General features: G+C 39.3%; 1 protein-coding gene across 1 annotated transcript in view; it reads left to right on the forward strand.

The window, feature by feature from the left end:
- Positions 1–426: 426 nt before the first annotated feature.
- The window catches only part of GPA33 (glycoprotein A33), a 34,149-nt gene continuing 14,346 nt past the window's right edge, over positions 427–20,229 (forward strand). Inside the window, exons 1-4 of the mRNA XM_081326554.1 lie at positions 427–577; positions 17,087–17,247; positions 19,173–19,383; positions 20,054–20,218. Of these exons, the coding sequence (XP_081182680.1) occupies positions 535–577; positions 17,087–17,247; positions 19,173–19,383; positions 20,054–20,218 (580 nt within the window). The 5' untranslated portion in view covers positions 427–534. The remainder of the gene's footprint in view (positions 578–17,086; positions 17,248–19,172; positions 19,384–20,053; positions 20,219–20,229) is intronic.

Raw genomic sequence — 20,229 nt, forward strand, 5'->3', positions numbered from 1 at the left:
CAAAAAAATCCAAAAACCAAAATGAACACAGTAATGAATAATGAAAACAATACAATGAAATGTTGAGAAAGATGGGTTTATTATAACAATGGACAACTGAAAGGTTCTTCACGCCTCCAAGAACTCTGCACATCTCCAAGAAAAATACACTCACACTTCTTGAAACCCTGCCCTAAACACCACTGATTCTTTTTCTGCACGTTCTTTTGTCTATCAAAAGAAATGTGTAAGAGTGGCCTGTTTACCTGGGAGAAGGCAGGGCAACTTGGACATTGTTTCCTCGGCCTTTTAGCAAGAGAATGGAAGATATGAAAACAAACCTACTGTGACACAACTTGCAATTCTTGTTAGAAAGGGTGAAAGGATATAAGGAAGAGGGTGTGGAAAAAATCTAGGGCGGAAGTAAAGACAGAGTACAAACTACACGTAGGAGGCAGTTACTTTCGACTTACTTTCAGCCTTGGCTAGCACTTTCATTAACACCTGCATTCTTGACAATTTTAAGACAAGGCTGGGGAAAACAGAGGGGCCACTATGAAAGGAAACAAGGGGGGTCCCCTCCTTATTATCAGTGCAGGTGAGTGAGTCATGCTACTTTGCTACCTTTTAGTACACTTATAGGAGAGGGTCAGGCAGAAGAATTATTTTGTCAGTAAATACTCATGCATTTTCTATAGTAGAAATCTGAAGCTTTACAGTATGATAAATGTCTGGTTTTTACTGGTTTGTTGTTCTTCCAGGTAAATGCCTCTCTGTGAACAGGAAATGTATCATTAGAAGTAAGGAGCTAAAAATAGGAAGGCTACAAATGAAAAACTCTAATATAAATGTGAATAAAATAGGAACAGTGTACACTAAAAGCTTCATATGTAAGTGTGTATTACTGTTATATAGTTTGAGCCCAGGGTAAATGTCCATTAGTTTCCTGTTGCAAACTTGTTGTTTTTCTACCCTCACCTATTGCTTTTTTCCCAAATATGGCATGGAATAGGGCTTTTGGAGTATCTAGTGTTACTCTAAAATTAGAAAAAGAGATATTTTTAAATGAATTTTCATTGTAGCCCTGTTGAGTGTAGCTTGGCTTACCCTAATGAGTATGTGAGGCTTCACTATTAGAAAATACATATTCCTAATCATAATATTGTCTCTGTGTAATTTTGTTTACTTTCCTCTCATAATCAATATAACTAGTACTGTACTGCTTTTTCTGAGAAAATGTGATCCTTATGGTAAAATGGGTTCCAAACTGTGGTTTGGGTAAAATGAGAAATATCTCATTTCTGATTTATAATCAAGCAGAGCACAAGTCCATCTAACTTAATATTATTAATTTAACTGTGGTGTAATCTTTTTAATGCTGGAGGCTGTATTTTCTAGGAGCTTAATTTTTAGGTGTCACCTAGATGGAGCTACTACTGAGTGGGATGAGTATTAAAGAACTCACACTAATTGTACACCCTGTGTGTTCTTCACTTCCACTTTCCCCTACAAAGTCTTGAGATCTGAAGCAATTAACTTTGGGCTAATCCGAATGAATATAATATGCATAGACTTAGATCATTAATTTGAGAAGGAAGTTTGTGGTTCAGGGTGTTTGAGAACTGAATATTGACCTAACATGCATCAGGCATAGGATTACCGGATATCTGAAAAGGATGACATGGAGAATTGGAAAGGGGGACAAATAGGGGGAAAGGCAGACATGCTGTTTAATTTCCTTTGCATCTGTGACAAAAATTACATTGAAAAACTGCAAACCAACAAATAAATTAAATCAATCAATCAATCAGACTTAGGCCTATATATATATATATATATATATATATATATATATATATATATATATATATATATATATATATATATATATATATATATATATATATATATATATATATATATAATTTGTCAAGGCTTTTTGATGAGAACATAAAAGAGTTCGAAATGATCATCTTAGCCTCCCAAATTCTTTATTAGCAATTTGAATAATTTGCATATATATATATATATATATATATATATATATATATATATATATATATATATATATATATATATATATATATATATATATATATATATATATATATATATATATATATATATATATATATATGTTTTCTGAGGTTTTCGCGGGTGCCTGTATGTGGATCCTTGGTTTTTCGGGTTTTTCCCCGCGTAGAACTAAAGGTGTAGGCGCAACGTTTCGACGGAATCCCATCCGTCATCATTCAAAACACACTCCCACCCAATCAGAACACACTTGGTCCCCTACCCAATCAGAGCACACCTCCACAGAACACACCCCCTCTGGCAGTTTAAAAAAGAGGAACAAACAGCCACATGCTTCTCCCAGAAGAAGGAAGCTAAAGCCTGATGATGACGGATGGGATTCCGTCGAAACGTTGCGCCTACACCTTTAGTTCTACGCGGGGAAAAACCCGAAAAACCAAGGATCCACATATATATATATATATATATATATATATATATATATATATATATATATATATATATATATATATGAAATTACTTTTTCCAGCATGGGATAGATTGGTTTATCAATCCTAGGAATATACTAGACTAGAGCTAGTTTGCAATTAATTAAATTCTTGTCAATTTCAAACAGCAGTCCTTGAGGCCTGAAGGGGACTAATCAGCTAATAAAGATTACAGAGTGGAGCTTGTTAACTTGTGGTTAGCATTTATTAAGGAAGTTGTGTCGTGGTGAAAAGCTTGTAAAATATAGCACGCAGATACTCAAAAAGCTGAGCAATATTTCATTTTAAGGCTATGTCTTCCAATTAAAGGATGAGGACAAAAAGGAGGTCCTTAAAGCATGCAGAATACTCTTCCTTCCTTTCTCAAGGTATGATCTTTTCAGCCCAGGCAATATACGCCTAATGTTTTATGGACTTTGTGCAAGGTGAAAAGGGCAGTAGTTTTTTTGTCACTAGACTTTTATTTTATTTTATTTTTTATTTTAATCCCATTTATATCCCGCCCTTCTCCGAAGACTCAGGGCGGCTTACAATTTAAAGCACAAATCAATGTGCTTAGCATTTTCTAGTACCATCCAGGCATCACGGACTAGTAGCATTTTTCTAGTGCAAATTCCAAAGATTATATCCTTTCACCCCATTTTGTTCAGGCAGGTGTACTTATTACAAAGGTACAGCATTATTTGTAATATAAATATTACGAAGTGATATTACATCATTACTGTTGTATTTATAGTAGTTAGACATGCTGCTGGCGTCTGTAGGAACTATTTATTTTTAAGAAGTTTCAATACAAGTGCCCACTCTGTCCTCAGTAGCCTCCCAAGTCTTTTTAAAAATGGGTCTTTGCCAATGGCTAGTTGTGCAGGGACACATATTCATTTTACGGAGATATAAAGAGGGAGAACTGTAACTTTCATAGATTGGTCTAATATTACCTAATCAAACTACAAACATTACCGTCCAAACTAAAGAATGTGGGAAACACATTACACATGACAACTGTACAAAGAGACCATTAGAGATGTGTTTGCTTTTTAAAACTGCCCTATATAGATGATTGGGTAATATTTGGAGACTATAATATGGAAAATGCCCATGTGATACAAATACGTATATGCAGGGGAACTGTTTGCTAGGTTAAGGTTGCAGATGTTTCTGTTTTAGGGGACTATAGGTACTGCTGTATCTTTATACTTTTTCTTTAAACAGAAATAACAGCTTGAAATGCTATTTTACAACCAAATCACATTGGCCAAAAAATCTCAGCAAATTTTAAACTGTAACAATTTGGTTCCTAGTTAGTATGATTATTTCTTGAGTTGTATCTTGGCTGTGTTGAATACTTTATATACGATCAGCTACTTATATTTACATATTTAGGGGACTCAGTGAAAACTGTACTCTACCTGCTGCGGGATATAAATGGAATTAAAATAAATAAATAAATAAATAAATAAATTACATTATTTCATTATATTTAAATGCAAAGTCCTGCACTCGTATTGCCTGTATATGTATAGGAACCTCACACAACTTGACATGGAGCAACTAATTGCAAAATATAAACATACAGTATGAAACATGATCAATAAAAGCTAATGTGTATTTGACCATGTATTGAATTATAATAATTATAATAATAAGTTATAATTATAACTTTTACAGAGTTGACAATCATTTGTGTCTCATTTTAGAAATCTTCCAATGAATGTTTGATTACAGAAATACTTATATTGGTTTTGTCCAAGGTAAACATCCAACTTGGGGATAAGATAAATATCAATTACTTTCAGTAAGGAAAAAAAACAGTGTAGCCAGAAGAGATATTCAGCATATAAACTTTATACCTTTTCTTAGTAAGGGTTTAAAATTTGTTAAGTCCCAGGTTCCAGATGAAAAGAAGTTTCAAGTATCACATGGAATGATTTCTCTCTCAATTCTGCAATTTAATATTAAGTCCAAGGTCAGAAGTTAATGTCAAGTCCAAGGTCAGGGGTTCAAAGATGGTCTATGTATCATTCAGATGACTCTTTTCCTCCTGATGTTGAAATTTGTAGTAGCTGCCAAGTTTTGTGAAGGATAGAGGAAGAATGATTTCACTGATGATGAAGTAGATATTTGTCTTTGGGAAAGTTAAATTATACAACCAGAAGTGCTTGCATATTTGAGTACTTTGGCTTCAAATATATATTTCCTGTATGATGTGTTACAGATGATCCAGAATATTATATGTGAAAAATATAAAATGCTATGTATGCTGGCTGTGAATTGTATATTATTTTCTTTTCTAACATTTTATAGTTTCCACTTAAAAATCTGATAATATAATATCTAATCTGTAACATTTCAGAAAATAAATAAACAAATAATCATAGTAGATCATAATGGGTCAACTGGCAGTTAGAGTCTCTGATATACAGTATAACAGCTTCTTTTTCTGGAGGAATCAAGAGTTTGGCCTCCTGCATCTTCTCTTGTTTGGTACTGCTTTGGTTGTCTCAGTCCTTACTGGTTCAATGAGTGTGTGTGTGTGTGTGTGTACACGTACTGAACCTAGATTGAATTTACTATTGTTAAATTCACATATGCCGTATGCAGCTTACTTAGCTTTGACTCAGTATCATATGTGAATCAAGCCGTTATATGGCATATAAACTGTGGTTTAGCGAATGCTGTGAACCCATCCAAATGTTTAGTAAACTGTATTTAAACAAACCATAACTTTGTATGACATACTGTAGGACCAAGTCTAGTGATAGAGCAAGAAATGTGCTTGGCTGGTTCCCAGAGAACAGAGAGTCCCACAGATTACAAGCTCTTTTAAATTTGTATCAAATAGAATAATTGGCCTAAATTATAAATTTTGTAAACGTATCCAGACTAAAAAATCAGTCCTTACTTGTTCAATTGGGGGGGGGGGTAGTCCCCGTATTTGTGCAAACTTTTAACTTGCAGCTTCCATTTGTGAAGCTTTGGGGAAGAGGAAAAAAAAGAAAATATAAGATTCTCAGGAGACAATAGAGGCATCTTAGAATATGAATATTCTTAATCTTAAAGCCCCATAACTTTTATTTGATTAAACCTTTGGAGATGTGAGAAGTTTAAGGGACTCTCAGATTAATTTGGTGACAAAGTAAATTTTCAAATGGTTTAGCAAGTATATGACTGTCACCTTCCAATATTCCTTCCCCTCCCCTTATGCAAATATGATTTTTTTCTCCACTTCCTCCAAAGGGTTAGGCTGTCTTCCATTCTCTCTGAACATGAGCTTTATGATCTGAAAACAGCTATATAATGTTTCTCCAGAAAATTGACTTATCTCAGACAATTGTGATATACACAACACAAAAGAAAACCTTGTTGGCTTCCCACTGATCACAAGTTTACTAGGCATGTAAAAGCCTGTCTGCTGGCATTGAATTCAGATCTAATGACTGTGTAGAAAATTACCCAGATACCTCAAAACATTAGGAAATTTGCTACAATGTATAGGGTACATTGCAATCTATGTAGACCAGGGTTCTGCAAAGTGGTCAATACAGAATACCCCCAAGCTTTATGGGACTATCTGAGGATTTTTAAATCTCCTTAAATTTAATATTTCCATTACCTGATTACTCTAGTTGTCAGGAAATTTTATAAAGGTAAAGTGGGTGAAACCAGCATTGTAAAATATGTAACTGCATTATGCATTGTAAGGAGTGGGGCCAATAAAGACATAACTAACAGAGGACTTTGATCACTTCCTTTGTGAGTCAGAACACGTTTTATTGCACTGAGTGAATACAGAAAAAAAAATTACTCATGAAATCAGGTTTTTGGGACCATTTTTCCCCTCTGTTTCATCTTTTATTCTGTATCATGGATATAGTACTTTATGGACAGATCACTGTACATCAATGATATTTCCAATGATGAAATTTCATGGAATTCATGGAATTTTACTGTCACCTCATAATTCTTTTTTCCATAATCCTCCCACTATTCCTATTATTTATTTCAATATTTATTCTTGCCACTTTCATTAAGAAAGTAAGAATGTGATAGCTGCCCAGGGCTTTTTGACTAGAGCTGTTAAGAGCCACAAGTCTGAACTTATAAGCTGTTTAAAATTGTGACAACTGGGAAGAACTTGAAAATAAATACACATTTTTTTTTCCTATTGTGAGGTGTGGCAGTAGCAAAAATCATAAGAATAAATGTATGAGGAAGACATTAGAAATGTTCTCAAAACTGCATGGGCTCCTCTTGTTCATCACACCAGTGTTGACATTTGTATGTAATCAAACAAGCATTTGATTAATGGAAGGAGCAATGATGACTTAGTCAACATTAATAACTTACCACAATCTCTTGAAATACAATCAAATAATTTTTATAAATAAATATATATACCAGTGGTGGGATTCAAATATGTGAACAACCGCTTCTCTGTGTGGATGCCACTTCTGGAAGTCCATTCTGGGCCTGGGCAATAAAAAAATAGTTACCGGTTCTGCTGAAGTGGTGCGAACTGGCTGAATCCCACCACTGATATATACCCACTTCTATTTAAAATCTATTCCCCCAGTGCCTCCCTATAATAATCAAAATCTAATCTCAATTAAAAATTAAACATTGCAAAAAAAATAAAAAATATTAAACATTACTAAAAATGATAACCCTTTAACTGGGTGTAATAGATTGGTTTGTGATATCTATGTTGGTACTTTTGATATATAGATATCAGAAACCAATCTATTACACCCAATTGAATATTTTTAGAACAAAAATTATTCAGTTAAAACAGCCATTAAACATCACCAAAGATAGTGACCCATTATTATAATAGCCTCTAAGTGTGGAGACCACCAAGAACTCCATAGTTCAACACTGTACTACAAATATTCTCTTCTGTTGGTTGCAATAAGTGGTAATAAATGTTGCCATGAAAGAGAAGTAACATTTTACCACATGTGGTGGACATGTAAAAAAAACCCAGCACCTTTATATTTAGTGCAATCAGGGCTTTTTTTGTCATAGAATGCTCAGAATGGAGTTCCGGCACCTTTTTTGGATAGAACCTTGTAGGGTAGGCAAGGCGGGTTGTATGACATGTGTGAGTTCTGGCACCTTTTTCTTTTACAAAAAAAAAGCACTGAGTGCAATGAAGAATAATTTGGAAATTAAATTTGAAATGAATCCACAATTTTCTTACTAAATATACAGGAAGCCCTTACTTACCGTCCATTTGTTCAGTGATCATTGAAAGTTGTGACAGTGTTGAATGTTTGATACTTCCATCCATTCCTCAAATTATCAACAATTGCAACACCCCTGCGGTCATGTGACTGTGACTCAAGAGTTTGGCAACTGGCTCACTATCATGGTTGCAGCTCCCCATGATCACATGATCACCATTTGCAATCTTCCCTGCTGACTTCCCACAAGCAAACTCAGTGTGGTAGCCCTGTGGTTTTACTGAGCTGTATCCTCCTTCCCCCAACCTCCCTGCACTCCTGTTGACCCACATTTGTTGACCCAGAAGCACAAAAAGGGGGAAATTAGAAACCAAATAGCCCGCTCCTCCTCGTTTATTTTCAGTTGTTGATGCCTATTTTGCTTCATCTATGCAAAAATAATAATAACATGGAGACTTCTGCATTAAGTAATCAGCTTAGGACAAAGACCTTTATCGAACAGCAAATATTTTAATGTAATTTGCACCTTCTTGTTAATTAATTTATTTATTTTTTGGGACTTATATGCCATCCTATCTCCCGAAGGACTCAGGTGGCTAACAACAATAAAAAACAACAATACAAAAATTAAAAAGAATTAAATAACAGCCCCAAAATAAATTAACTACACAGTTAAAAAATTAAAAATTAAAACATATTTAAAAACCCATCATCAATCCAGGTCAGCCTGATGGAAGAAAAAAGTTTTGAGGTCACGGCGAAAGGACCGGAGGTCCAGGGCCATCCGAAGCTCAAGGGGGAGTTGGTTCCAAAGGGCTGGCGCTCCCACAGAGAAGGCCCTCCCCCTGGGGGTCACCAGCCGACATTGTCTGGCCGACGGCACCCTGAGGAGGCCCTCTCTGTGTGAGCGCACTGGGCGATGGGAAGTCGTCCCCGGTAGCAGACGGTCCTGCAAATATCCCGGGCCTAAGCCATGTAGGGCTTTAAAGGTAAGTACCAGCACCTTAATGTTATATATAGTATTCAGCTTTGGATATAAAACCTAAATAATCTTATGCTTATTAACATTAATTTTATAAATCACAGTTAACACTGTACAATACCTTCCCTCCCCCTCCCCCACGTTTAAAAGTTTGAGTTATCTAAACATTAGAATGTTAATAATCTCTAGTCAACACTATAAACACCACTGCATTGAAATAAGATATTACATATATTTGATAACAACATCATAAAGAGAAAGAAACAAAAATTGTTTTATAAGAATTTCTTTAAAAGTCTTATAGCATGTTGCAGAAAAAAACATCTGATCTTGGGGATGTCATCCTCTCATAAATACTTCATTGGAATTCAGTACTGTGAATAAGGAAACGTTCCAAGTTAAATTGGTTTGGAAGAAGCTTTTAATTCAAGTGGCAATTGAATTTAGTATCTTCTAGCATTAATAACAGACCATTCAGTCTCTACTTCAAGCCAGAGGTATATTCTTTCTTTTAAGGATATTTATGTCTCAATGTTTGTGGGAGAGAAAGCTACAAACTGGATTTTTTAAAAAAATATTTTCATATAAACCTAATTTGTGCTTCCCCTGCAGCCCTGAAAATAGAGAAAGAGAAATAATGGAGAATGGAGGGGGAAAAAATCCATATCTCCAAGAATCAAAATATCTCCCTGAATGCCCTGAATTTCAATAAGGAATTTTCCCCTTGTTCAGTTTGAAACTATAATAATCTCTGTATATCATTCTGAATTTCTATATTCCAAATCCCACAGTCTTACAAATTAACACAATCCTTTGAACATACTGTGAGGGAAAAAATTATTTTATCCCCAAAAAGAGAAAAACAGGGGGAACAGCTTCCAACTTCCTGCTGGTTTGAACATGGCTGATTGCTTTACAATAGTTGATGGTTGGACCTATTTAACCAGGGGTTTAGAGTAGGAATAGCTGGTTTATCTGGCCTCTGGAAGGATAAGACAGGTCCGCTAACCCTCTGGGCAATGGTACAGCAGCACTCATCTGACCACAAATTTGCCAAATTTCAATCCCAGTCTAGATTTTGGATAAATACTGTAAATTAGCAAATTTAAAGTACGTTGGTTCAAAAATTGTTGCCCTAGGAGGCGCTGTTTCTCCCAATTAAAGATTGCAATCATGAGAATTTTAGTAATATGTAGATTTTATGACAAGAGAAGTTAACACAAAAAGGAAACTTAAGATGGATGGAAGTTCTTATAAAAGAGGACACTAAAAGTACTATTGCAAGGAGTTTCAATAAGAAAAAATAATGGAGCAGATGAAGTCCCTATGGATGTAATAAAAGTTTAGTAAAAATCAAGGAAGAATATATATATATATATATATATATATATATATATATATATATATATATATATATATATGTGTGTGTGTGTGTGTGTGTGTGTGTGTGTGTGTGTGTGTGTGTGTGCGTGTGTGTTTTCTGAGGTTTTCGCGGGTGTTTGTATGTGGATCTTTGGTTATTCGGGTTTTTCCCCGCGTAGATTCCGTCGAAACGTTGCGCCTACACCTTTAGTTCTACGCGGGAAAAACCCCGAATAACCAAAGATCCATATATATATATATATATATATATATATATATATATATATATATATATATATATACATACATATATATATATATATATATATATATATATATATATATATATATATATATATATATACACACAGCGAAGGAAAAAAAATATTTGATCCCTGCTGATTTTGTACATTTTCCCACTGACAAAGAAATGATCACTAGATAATTGTAATGGTAGGTTTATTTTAACAGTGAGAGACAGAATAGCAACAAAAAAATCCAGAAAAACGCATTTCAAAAAAGTTATAAATTGATTTGCATTTTAATCAATGAAATAAGTATTTGACCCCTTCACAAAACATGACTTGGTGGCAAAACCCTTGTTGGCAATCACAGAGGTCAGACATTTCTTGTAGTTGGCCACATCTCAGGAGGGATTTTGTCCCACTCCTCTTTGCAAATCCTCTCAAAGTCATTAAGGTTTCGAAGCTGATGTTTGGCAGCTCGAACCTTCAGCTCCCTCCCTCCCCATTCCAGCTTGAGCACAGAGTTTGTGCCAGAAGAAGAAGAAACGGGGCACTTCCCCCCCACCCCCTGTTTTTCTTCCTCTCTTCCTTCTCCCATCACTTCTTTGGTGCGTGTTTGCTGGGAGCCCACCCAGATTTGAACACATTGGATTCCGACTCTTCCTCCCACACACCCCGCCCCCATGCATCCCTTATTCCTCTCCCCCAACACCAGCACAGCCCATCCCCTTTTTCCTGTCCTTCCTGTGAGCGTGCAGGGGCATGCCTAGCTTGCAATGGGACCGGCATGGAAGGTGATGCCGCCACTGCTGCCACCACCACTGCGAAGAGGGTAGCAGCCCTGGCGCAGAAGCCAGAAGGGTGGCTGAGCACCCCGCGCCCCTATTAAGCTCTCCTCTCCCTCCCTCCCTGAGCCCCGGAACGTTCCCCCTTCCCCACTATTCTGAGCGCCGTTGCAAAGCTTTGGTGCAATTGCAAGGGCGGCAAACGAGGGAAATGTGAGAGTGCCAAGGTGCAAACCCTGCGTGGTACCAGGCTTGGGATTTTTTTTTAATGTGGCATAAAATCAGGAATGGGGAGCTGGCTGGCTGGGAAAACTCCCCTCTTTTGCCTGTTTCCCCCCCTTCTGCCTTCCCAGGAGGAAAACAGCAAATTCTCTTTCCAGACTGCAACACCCACCTGACTTCTCTCCTGCTGGCGCCCTGCTTGCAGATCTCGATGCCAATATTTCAGTCTTTTTGGGTAGCCCCCGGCCTGGACTGGCTTCTAGGGATGGTGTCCAGGAAGGGGGGCTGAGAGCTTGGGCAGGCAGCAAGCTTGTGATCGCTCTCAGAGAGAGAGAGACAGAGACAGAGAGGCACTTGCATTTGCCTTCTCCTCCCCCCTCTCTCTTTCTGGGTTTTCTGAGGCAAAGGAGAGGAAATGAAGTGCGGGCTGCTCACCATCGCGTTTCAGGCGCGGACACCGCAGGGCTTAAGCGGCAAAGAGAAAGGGCGAGCAAAGGTGGACTCTGCTTTCATTGTTTAAGTTTGCCTGCTCGGCTTTTCTCCGGCCCTCCAATCACGTGGCTCTTCCCTCCTGCAAACCTCGAGCTCGCCGGCCCTCTCTTTTTCCTGCAATTCCCTCATCATCATAAAAAATAATGAAAGGCATGCGAGACAGCAGCAGCATTTTTGGAGGAGGGGAGCCTGAGGAAGGCGCAGCAGGTGGAAAAAGGGCTGCTGCCGTCTCGCCCAACTCCCTCCCCCCCACTCTTTCGCAGCAGGGCCATCCGGCCCTTTTTCTGTCTGCTGCAACTTCCTTGGGCTCCCCTCCTCCGAACACACCGCTGCCGTCTTGCCCGACTCTCTTTCCACCCCACTCTTTCTCAGCAGGGCCGTCCAGCCCTTTTTCAGTCTGCTGCAACTTCCTTGGCCTCCCCTCCTCCAAACACACCACTGCCATCTCGCCTGACTCTCTTTCCACCCCACTCTTTTGCAGCAGGGCCATCCGGCCCTTTTCCCATGTGCTGCAACTTCCTTGGGCTCCCCTCCTCCGAACACACTGCTGCCATCTTGCCCGACTCTCTTTCCACCCCACTCTTTCTCAGCAGAGCCATCCAGCCCTTTTTCCGTCTGCTGCAACTTCCTTGGGCTCCCCTCCTCCGAACACACCACTGCCGTCTTGCCCGACTCTCTTTCCACCCCACTCTTTCTCAGCAGGGCCGTCCATCCCTTTTTCAGTCTGCTGCAACTTCCTTGGGCTCCCCTCCTCCAAACACACCACTGCCATCTCGCCTGACTCTCTTTCCACCCCACTCTTTTGCAGCAGGGCCATCCGGCCCTTTTCCCATGTGCTGCAACTTCCTTGGGCTCCCCTCCTCCGAACACACTGCTGCCGTCTTGCCCGACTCTCTTTCCACCCCACTCTTTCTCAGCAGAGCCATCCAGCCCTTTTTCAGTCTGCTGCAACTTCCTTGGGCTCCCCTCCTCCGAACACACCGCTGCCGTCTTGCCCGACTCTCTTTCCACCCCACTCTTTCTCAGCAGGGCCGTCCAGCCCTTTTTCAGTCTGCTGCAACTTCCTTGGGCTCCCCTCCTCCAAACACACCACTGCCATCTCGCCTGACTCTCTTTCCACCCCACTCTTTTGCAGCAGGGCCATCCGGCCCTTTTTCCGTCTGCTGCAACTTCCTTGGGCTCCTCTCCTCCGAACACACTGCTGCCATCTTGCCCAACTCTCTTTCCACCCCACTCTTTCGCAGCAGGGCTGTCCGGCCCTTTTTCCATCTGCTGCACCTTCCTAGGGCTCCCCTCCTCCTCTGTTTCGCCCAGTGAGGTCAGGAGCCGCAGGTTGCTGACCTGTGCCTTAGTAGAAAAACACCCCCAAAGCATAATGTTTCCACTTCCATGTTTGACAGTGTTCTTGGGGTCATAAGCAATATTCCTCCTCCTCCTCCAAACACAGCAAGTTGAGTTAATGCCAAAGAGCTTGATTTTGGCCTCATCTGACCACAACACTTTCACCCAGTTCTCTGAATCATTCAGATGTTCATTGGTAAACTTCACACGGGCCTGTATATGTGCTTTCTTGAGCAGGGGGACCTTAAAGGAGCTGCAGGATTTCATTCCTTCACAGCATAGTGTGTTACCAATTGTTTTCTTGATGACTATGGTCCCAGCTGCCTTGAGATCATTGACAAGATCCTCCCATGTAGTTCTGGGCTGATTCCTCACCATTCACATGATCATTGAAGCTCCATGAGATGAGATCTTGCATAGAGCCCCAGACCGAGCAAGATTGACAGTTATTTTCTTCCATTTGCGAATAATCGCACGAACCTGCTTGCTGATGGTCTTGTAGCCCATTCCAGCCTTGTGTAGGTCTACAATCGTGTCCCTGACATCCTTAGGCAGCTCTTTGGTCTTGGCCATGGTGGAGAGTTTGAAATCTGATTGATCGATTGCTTCTGTGGACAGGTGTCTTTTATACAGGTAACAGGCTGAGATTAGGAGCACTCCCTTTAAGAGAGTGCTCCTAATCTCAGCTCATTACCTGCATTAAAATTACAGATTGATCATTTCCTTGTCAGTGGGCAAATGTACAAAATCAACAGGGGATCAAATAATTTTTTCCCTCACTGTATCTCTTGAAGACAAATCTTTTTCCTTTTTTATTTTTGAAAAGAACCTTTTTATTCTAAATGAGGTCTTCTGTCAGGTAAGGTTTGTTTAGAATATTTTGAATTTATTCATAATATCAGTTATCAGTTACACTTATGAAATAAGAGTTACTGTTTAATCCAGGTTTTTTATTCTCTTTTTTTCTGATTTATTTTTGGCTTGTTCCATTGTTAATGTACTGTATTGTTTTTAAATTTTGCCTTGTAAACCGCCCTGAGTCCTTTGGGAGTAGGGCGGTATATAAACCGAATTAATAAATAAATTAATAATAAATAATGGTTCAAATATATTGTTAATATCCCTTCTTGATTGTACTAAGATTTTGTTGCCATCTAAAAAAACTTTCACACAAAATGAATTAGTCCACCTATTGAGGTTGAACATGGGATTTTCTACATGCAAAGCATTTGCTAGATTAGTGAGGTAAAATCTTGAAGAAAAGATAACATATAAAGAATTGAATAACTATGTCTAATAAGCTCTGTAGGGCTGTTATAAGCAGTGGTGGGATTCAAATATGTGAACAACTGGTTCTCTCTTGGATGCTGCTTCTGGGCCTGGGCAACAAAAAATTAGCTACTGGTTTTGCCGAACTGGTGCTAACTGGCTGAATCCACCACTAGGTATAAGGAATATTCTTAGAATCTACCAGAGTTGGATTCTGACTGGTCAGATCCTTTGGAAGTGACTAAGACATATTTCTTCTTATTATCTGGAAGTAGTTTGAATTGCTTGATCCTGAGGAAATGGGCAAAGTCATTGTGGATTTGAGCTTTGCCATCTATGTTTTGGACCAATGACCTTTTGGTTAGCTAAGGCTTTCCAGGAGGTGGCATGTGGCTCTCTTAGGGGTGGGGGAATTGTACTACTTGCCTTGAAGGAAGCAGTACTCTTCTCTTCCGAAGAAACTATCCTTCAATCTAGCTGCGTTAGACAACTTTTGTTCTGTCTTCAACCTCTCCTTCTTCAACCTCTCCTTTGTGATAAGGATATTGAAAAAGTGGTTGCTACTCAGCTTCAGTGGCCTTGGATTAAACAGATTATCCCAAATGTGGGTTCAAATTGGCATACAGTATTGAAATAATTAGTCATGCTTGAAGATGATCTTTGGAGAGCTCAAGACAGGGAATGGCGCAACTGTCCTGGGTCTTCTGGGTCTCCCAGTGATTCTATCGATCATGGTATTCTTCTGGACCTGCTTCAGATATCAATACAAAGGCACTGTATTGTGGTGGTTCTCCTCCTCTCCTGTGGCCAGTCCCAGCTGGTGTTGTGGTGGGGAGGAGGTTGAATCCTAGGCCCTAAACAGGGTTTATATCAGAGGTCAGTCTTTCATCTCTTCTCTTTAACATGTACACTAGTGTTTCCCAACATTGGCAAATTCCAAGTGTATGGATCTCAATGCCCAGAATTCTCAACAATAACTATGCTGGCTGTGGAATTTTGGGATTTAAAGTTAATACTTCTGGAAATGGCCAAGGGGGTGGATATACTGATCTACATGAAACCACTAGGTGATATCATTCAATGGCATGCAGTACAATATCATCTGTAGACTAATAATAGACAGAAATGCAGTACATGCCCACTCCAAGCCAGATAGTTGATGGAGGCTGCTTAGGCTCTGGATGACTTCAATTCAACCTGGGCAAGATGGAGTGGTTTTAGGAATTTGGTCCCCCAGCATCTGGATATGTGTCATCTTTGATTCTGGATGAGATTTCACTGTCCTGGACTGAGATGGTGAACGATTAGGGAGTCTTCCTAGATGACAACTCCTGCTTGAAGAGTAAAGTAACACTTGTGGCTAAGGGGAGCTCTCCACAGATTCATCTTGTGTGCCAATTGTACCTTTTCTTGCCTTGCTCACAACCAGTCACACCTTGATCAGGTCCTATTTCGTTTATTGCAATGCACTCTACATGGGTGTTCCCTTGAAGATCACCTAGCTCAGAATACAGTGCTGCTTGTAGCACACAGCGCTCTGTAATGGAATGTGGGAATGATCTTGGGAGATGGGGGTGGGGGAGAGATACTGCCTTGGAAACATCAGATGTACTAGAAAGGCTGTAGTAGCATAAAGAAGCTCAGGAATTATCCTTCCTAAGTTATCAGGAAGTTAAAAGAGACTTGCAAGATTCCGTTAATGTAGTGTTACAATAAACAGAATTAGCTCATCTGGTCTGTTTCCTGTCTGAGCCACCTGGGAAGGCTGATATGTTCCCAGATTGTCCCACATTACATTATATTATAGGTCGACTCAGCCTTCCATCCTTCCGAGGTAGGTAAAATGAGGACCCAGATTGTTTGGGGGCAATTAAGCTGACTTTGTAATAATGCCGCTTGGGGTGTGTGTGAAAGCCCTAATAAGCAGGCAGATACATAGAATGAAGGCTACTGCTATGTTTGTAAGCCGCCCTGAGTCTTCGGAGAAGGGCGGGATATAAATGGAATTAAAATAAATAAAATAAATAAATAAATAAATATTACAAGGGCTACACAGGTTTCCAATTTTCTTCCAGGTGTAATTCAAGTTGCTGTCTTTCATGGGATAATGTTATTTGTGGGTTTTTGCCTCTTCCTGATACGATCTGTCCATCCCACCAGATTGGATAAGGTAGAACACTTCAGGTACCTTTCCTGAAATGCTGGCCTATGGCAGGACCTAGAAACCTGCCTTTTCTGAGGTGCCTCTACCTTGTGGAACTGCCATCACCTGGACAATCCAGCAGGCCCCCGCCATTTAGTCTTCCAAAAGGCCATCAAGACTTCGAGTTTTTACTCAATCAATGAAGTAAAGTAATGGTATCTATTGATGGTTATTGTGGCATCTGGGTTTTTTAATTTTTTGCTTTATTTGCTTTTGGTTTTTGTTGGGAGCCTCCCAGAATTATGTTTAAAATCTTCTAAATAAATAGATTTAATTAGATGCATAATTAGTTGGTAATTTGGTATGGGTATTTTAATAGTAAAGTGTCTATTCAAAAGCTGGTTTTCCTTCAAAGACTTTGATTCTGTTCATTTTTCCCGTTTTCTTAATGCTTTGGAGGAAAGGTGTTCAGGAATACAAAATTTATAAAGCAGTTTTTCCAATCATGATAATAGAGGTATATCTGACCTTTCTGTTTCTCTCTGTGTATATCTTTGCCAGTGGTAGCAGCTGTTCATGTTATTTCAGTATCAGGATCTTCAAAGGCAGTGCAAGCGAACAAAGGAGAGAATGCCAGCCTACCATGCCCCATCATAATTACTTCTGCAGAGACAATAGAATTTGTCTCTTGGAAAGGAAGGTCCTTGGGAAACAACATTACAGTAAGATATTTATTTATTATATTTTTATACCGCCCTTCTCCCGAAGGACTCAGGGCGGTGTACAGGGCAATAAATATAAAAAAGCGGAATACAAAAGTTAAAAAAAAAACGATTAAATATTTAGCCCAGTTTAAAACAGTATTAAAACATATTAAAACCCCTACCCTAACCCATCAGACCAGGTCAGACTGCTCGAATAGATATGTTTTTAAGTCGCGCCGGAAGGAGCGAAGGTCGGGGGCCGTCCGGAGCTCAACCGGCAAGCGGTTCCATAGGTCTGGCGCGCCCACAGAGAACGCTCTCCCCCTGGGGGCCACCAATCGACATTCTTTGATCGGAGGCACCCTGAGGAGGCCCTCTCTGTATATATACATATGCATTTGTGGGGAAAGTATGATGGCTGAGTGAGAAAATACAGTAAGTGTTTTGAGAAATCTAAGAATCTTTTCTGACCATTATTAATAACTAAAGCAAGTTCCTATAAGTGGAAGTATATTTTAGATAACCTAGTACCATATTACATAGAGGCTGACAAAGCAAAGACTGTTCTCAGTTAATGCTTAGCAACAATTGGAAATCAATACAGTTGATTCAGGTCTGCAGAGTTACCCTCTTTAAAGTGCATGCTAAACACTGGTCTGGCAACTACTTCTTTTCAGTAGTTGACTTGTCCAAAATCTGTTCAGGTTCATTTCAGGTAGAGTACATGATAATTAATTGAAATAAGTGACCAGTAGGCATGAATCCCTGATCCCTGAAAAGTATACGTCTAGAGCAGGGGTAGGCAACCTCGGCTCTTTTATGACTCGTGGACTTCAACTCCCACAATTCCTGAGCCAGCATGGCTCAGCTTGGAAACCTCTCCCTTTCCCCTCAGCATGGCTGGCTCAGGAATTCTGGGAGTTGAAGTCCACGATTCATAAAGCGGCCTAGGCCAGGGGTAGGCAACCCTTGGCTCTTTTATGACTTGTGGACTTCAACTCCCAGAATTCCTGAGCCAGCCATGCTGAGGGGAAAGGGACAGGTTTCCAAGCTGAGCCATGCTGGCTCCGGAATTCTGGGAGTTGAAGACCACGAGTCATAAAAGAGCCAAGGTTGCCTACCCCTGGTCTAGAGTAATAAGCTATGGTTTTCCCAGTATTAATGTATGGCTGTGGGAGTTGGGCCATAAGGAAGGGTGAGTGCTGAAGAATTTAAAATTGTGGCGTTGGAGAAAACTCTTGAGACCCCCTTGGATTGCAGGAAGATCAAATCATTCCATCCAAAAGGAAATCAACCCTGACTATTCTTTGGAAAGATAGATATTGAAGCTGAAGCTCAAATATTTTGGCTGCCAAGTGAGAAGAGAGGGCTCATTGGAAAAGACCCCAAATGTGGGGAAAGATTGAAGGCAAAAGGAGAAGGGTATGGCAGAGGATGAGATGTTCTTTTGTTAACATCTTCACCTTCTGTTTACTAATCTTAAAACTTGCCAATGCACTAAATTCTTTTAATTAATCCACTAATAATTCTGTTCCCTTTTAAGGATCTTTCAGAACCAATACCCAAACCATCTGCAAAAACTCTGAGCTTATCTCTTTTTAATTTTTATGCCCACGACGCTCTCCTCTTGTTTTATGTCTCTATTCAACATTTCAAGAACTAAAGTAAGAGAGGAAATAATGGCCCTCTTGCCTTGTTCCTTTTCATATCTTGCATGGTTTGGTTAAATCTCCATTAACAATTACTTGTAGTTTCTGGGAAGTATAAATTGATTTTACTTTTAAATTTTGTTGGATATCACCATAATCATTACTTAAAAAAAAGTTGAGGGGGCAAAAAGCCTAGAGGGTAGTAAGAGAAGTGCCCACTGTGTTTGTTTATGCTTTAGCAGAACAGTGGGAATCTCACTGCTACACTAACATGCACCCTTCTTTCTTATCTAGGGAGAATTTGCTAGGAAGAAGTTTGATGGTACTGAAGAATATTTAACACCTTACGAAGGTCGTGTAAGATTCTCTAACAATTTTAAAAATGGTGATGTTGGAATTACGCTTGATCAGGTGACCATGCAAGACAATGGAACCTATGAATGCTTAGTCGAGATAAAAAATGCATTCCCTTCAAGAAGTGTCGACGTAGACCTTTTGGTCCTTGGTAAGGCATTCATTCCTTTGTATTTCTGCCAGCCCAATATCTTAATTCAAGAGCATGTACAATAAACAGGTAGCGCTGCCCGCAGTTAGTCTGAAACACTTTCTTCAATAATTCAGTGTGGAATATAATAGACACACACTGTTGTCTATATTGTACAAGTTTTGTACAGTGCAGGGGTGTAGACTGTATTCTAATACTTGAGAATCAGTACTGATGACACTTGATTGTTTTAGCCTCTTTGCTATTTGAATAAAATAATCAAGAAGGCAGCTGAACCCAGTGTGTCTTTTCTGAAGATTTCTAGAATACACAGTGTCTCAGAAGAAGACGTTCCCATCATTTGCTAAATCACTTTTTAACTGGAAGTGCTGGTGAAAGAAATTCAGACATGTTCTAGAAGCACGGGCATTGTCATCAAACTGTGGCATTTCCCCCATTATTATATAAGCATAAATCTCTATCAACAAGCTACGCAGGGAAGATAAATTGCATCTCTCTGACAAAAAATATTATTTCTAATAAATGGATTTGAAAAACTAGAATTACTAGGAGGCTTAAAATTTAAAAACCAGGGGATGGGATTAGTGTATGTGTGTGTGTGTTGATTCTTCCTTCCTTATGTTACTGAACCTGCTCATGGTTATTGTTTTCTTCTCATCTCTTTTTCCAGTGCCTCCATCCAGTCCAGAGTGCAAAATTATTGGAAACCCAGAATATGGTCAAAATATTAACCTGACTTGCAGTTCTGTAGAAGGATCCCCAAAACCTAAATATACCTGGCAAAGTTATGATACAATGAATCAAACCCGGCCACTTCAAGGAATAGCCCTAGAAGGTATACTATTA

The sequence above is a fragment of the Vipera berus genome (genome assembly GCF_964194415.1).
Source record: "Vipera berus genome assembly, chromosome: 4".
In the NCBI taxonomy this organism is placed as follows: Eukaryota; Metazoa; Chordata; class Lepidosauria; order Squamata; family Viperidae; genus Vipera; species Vipera berus.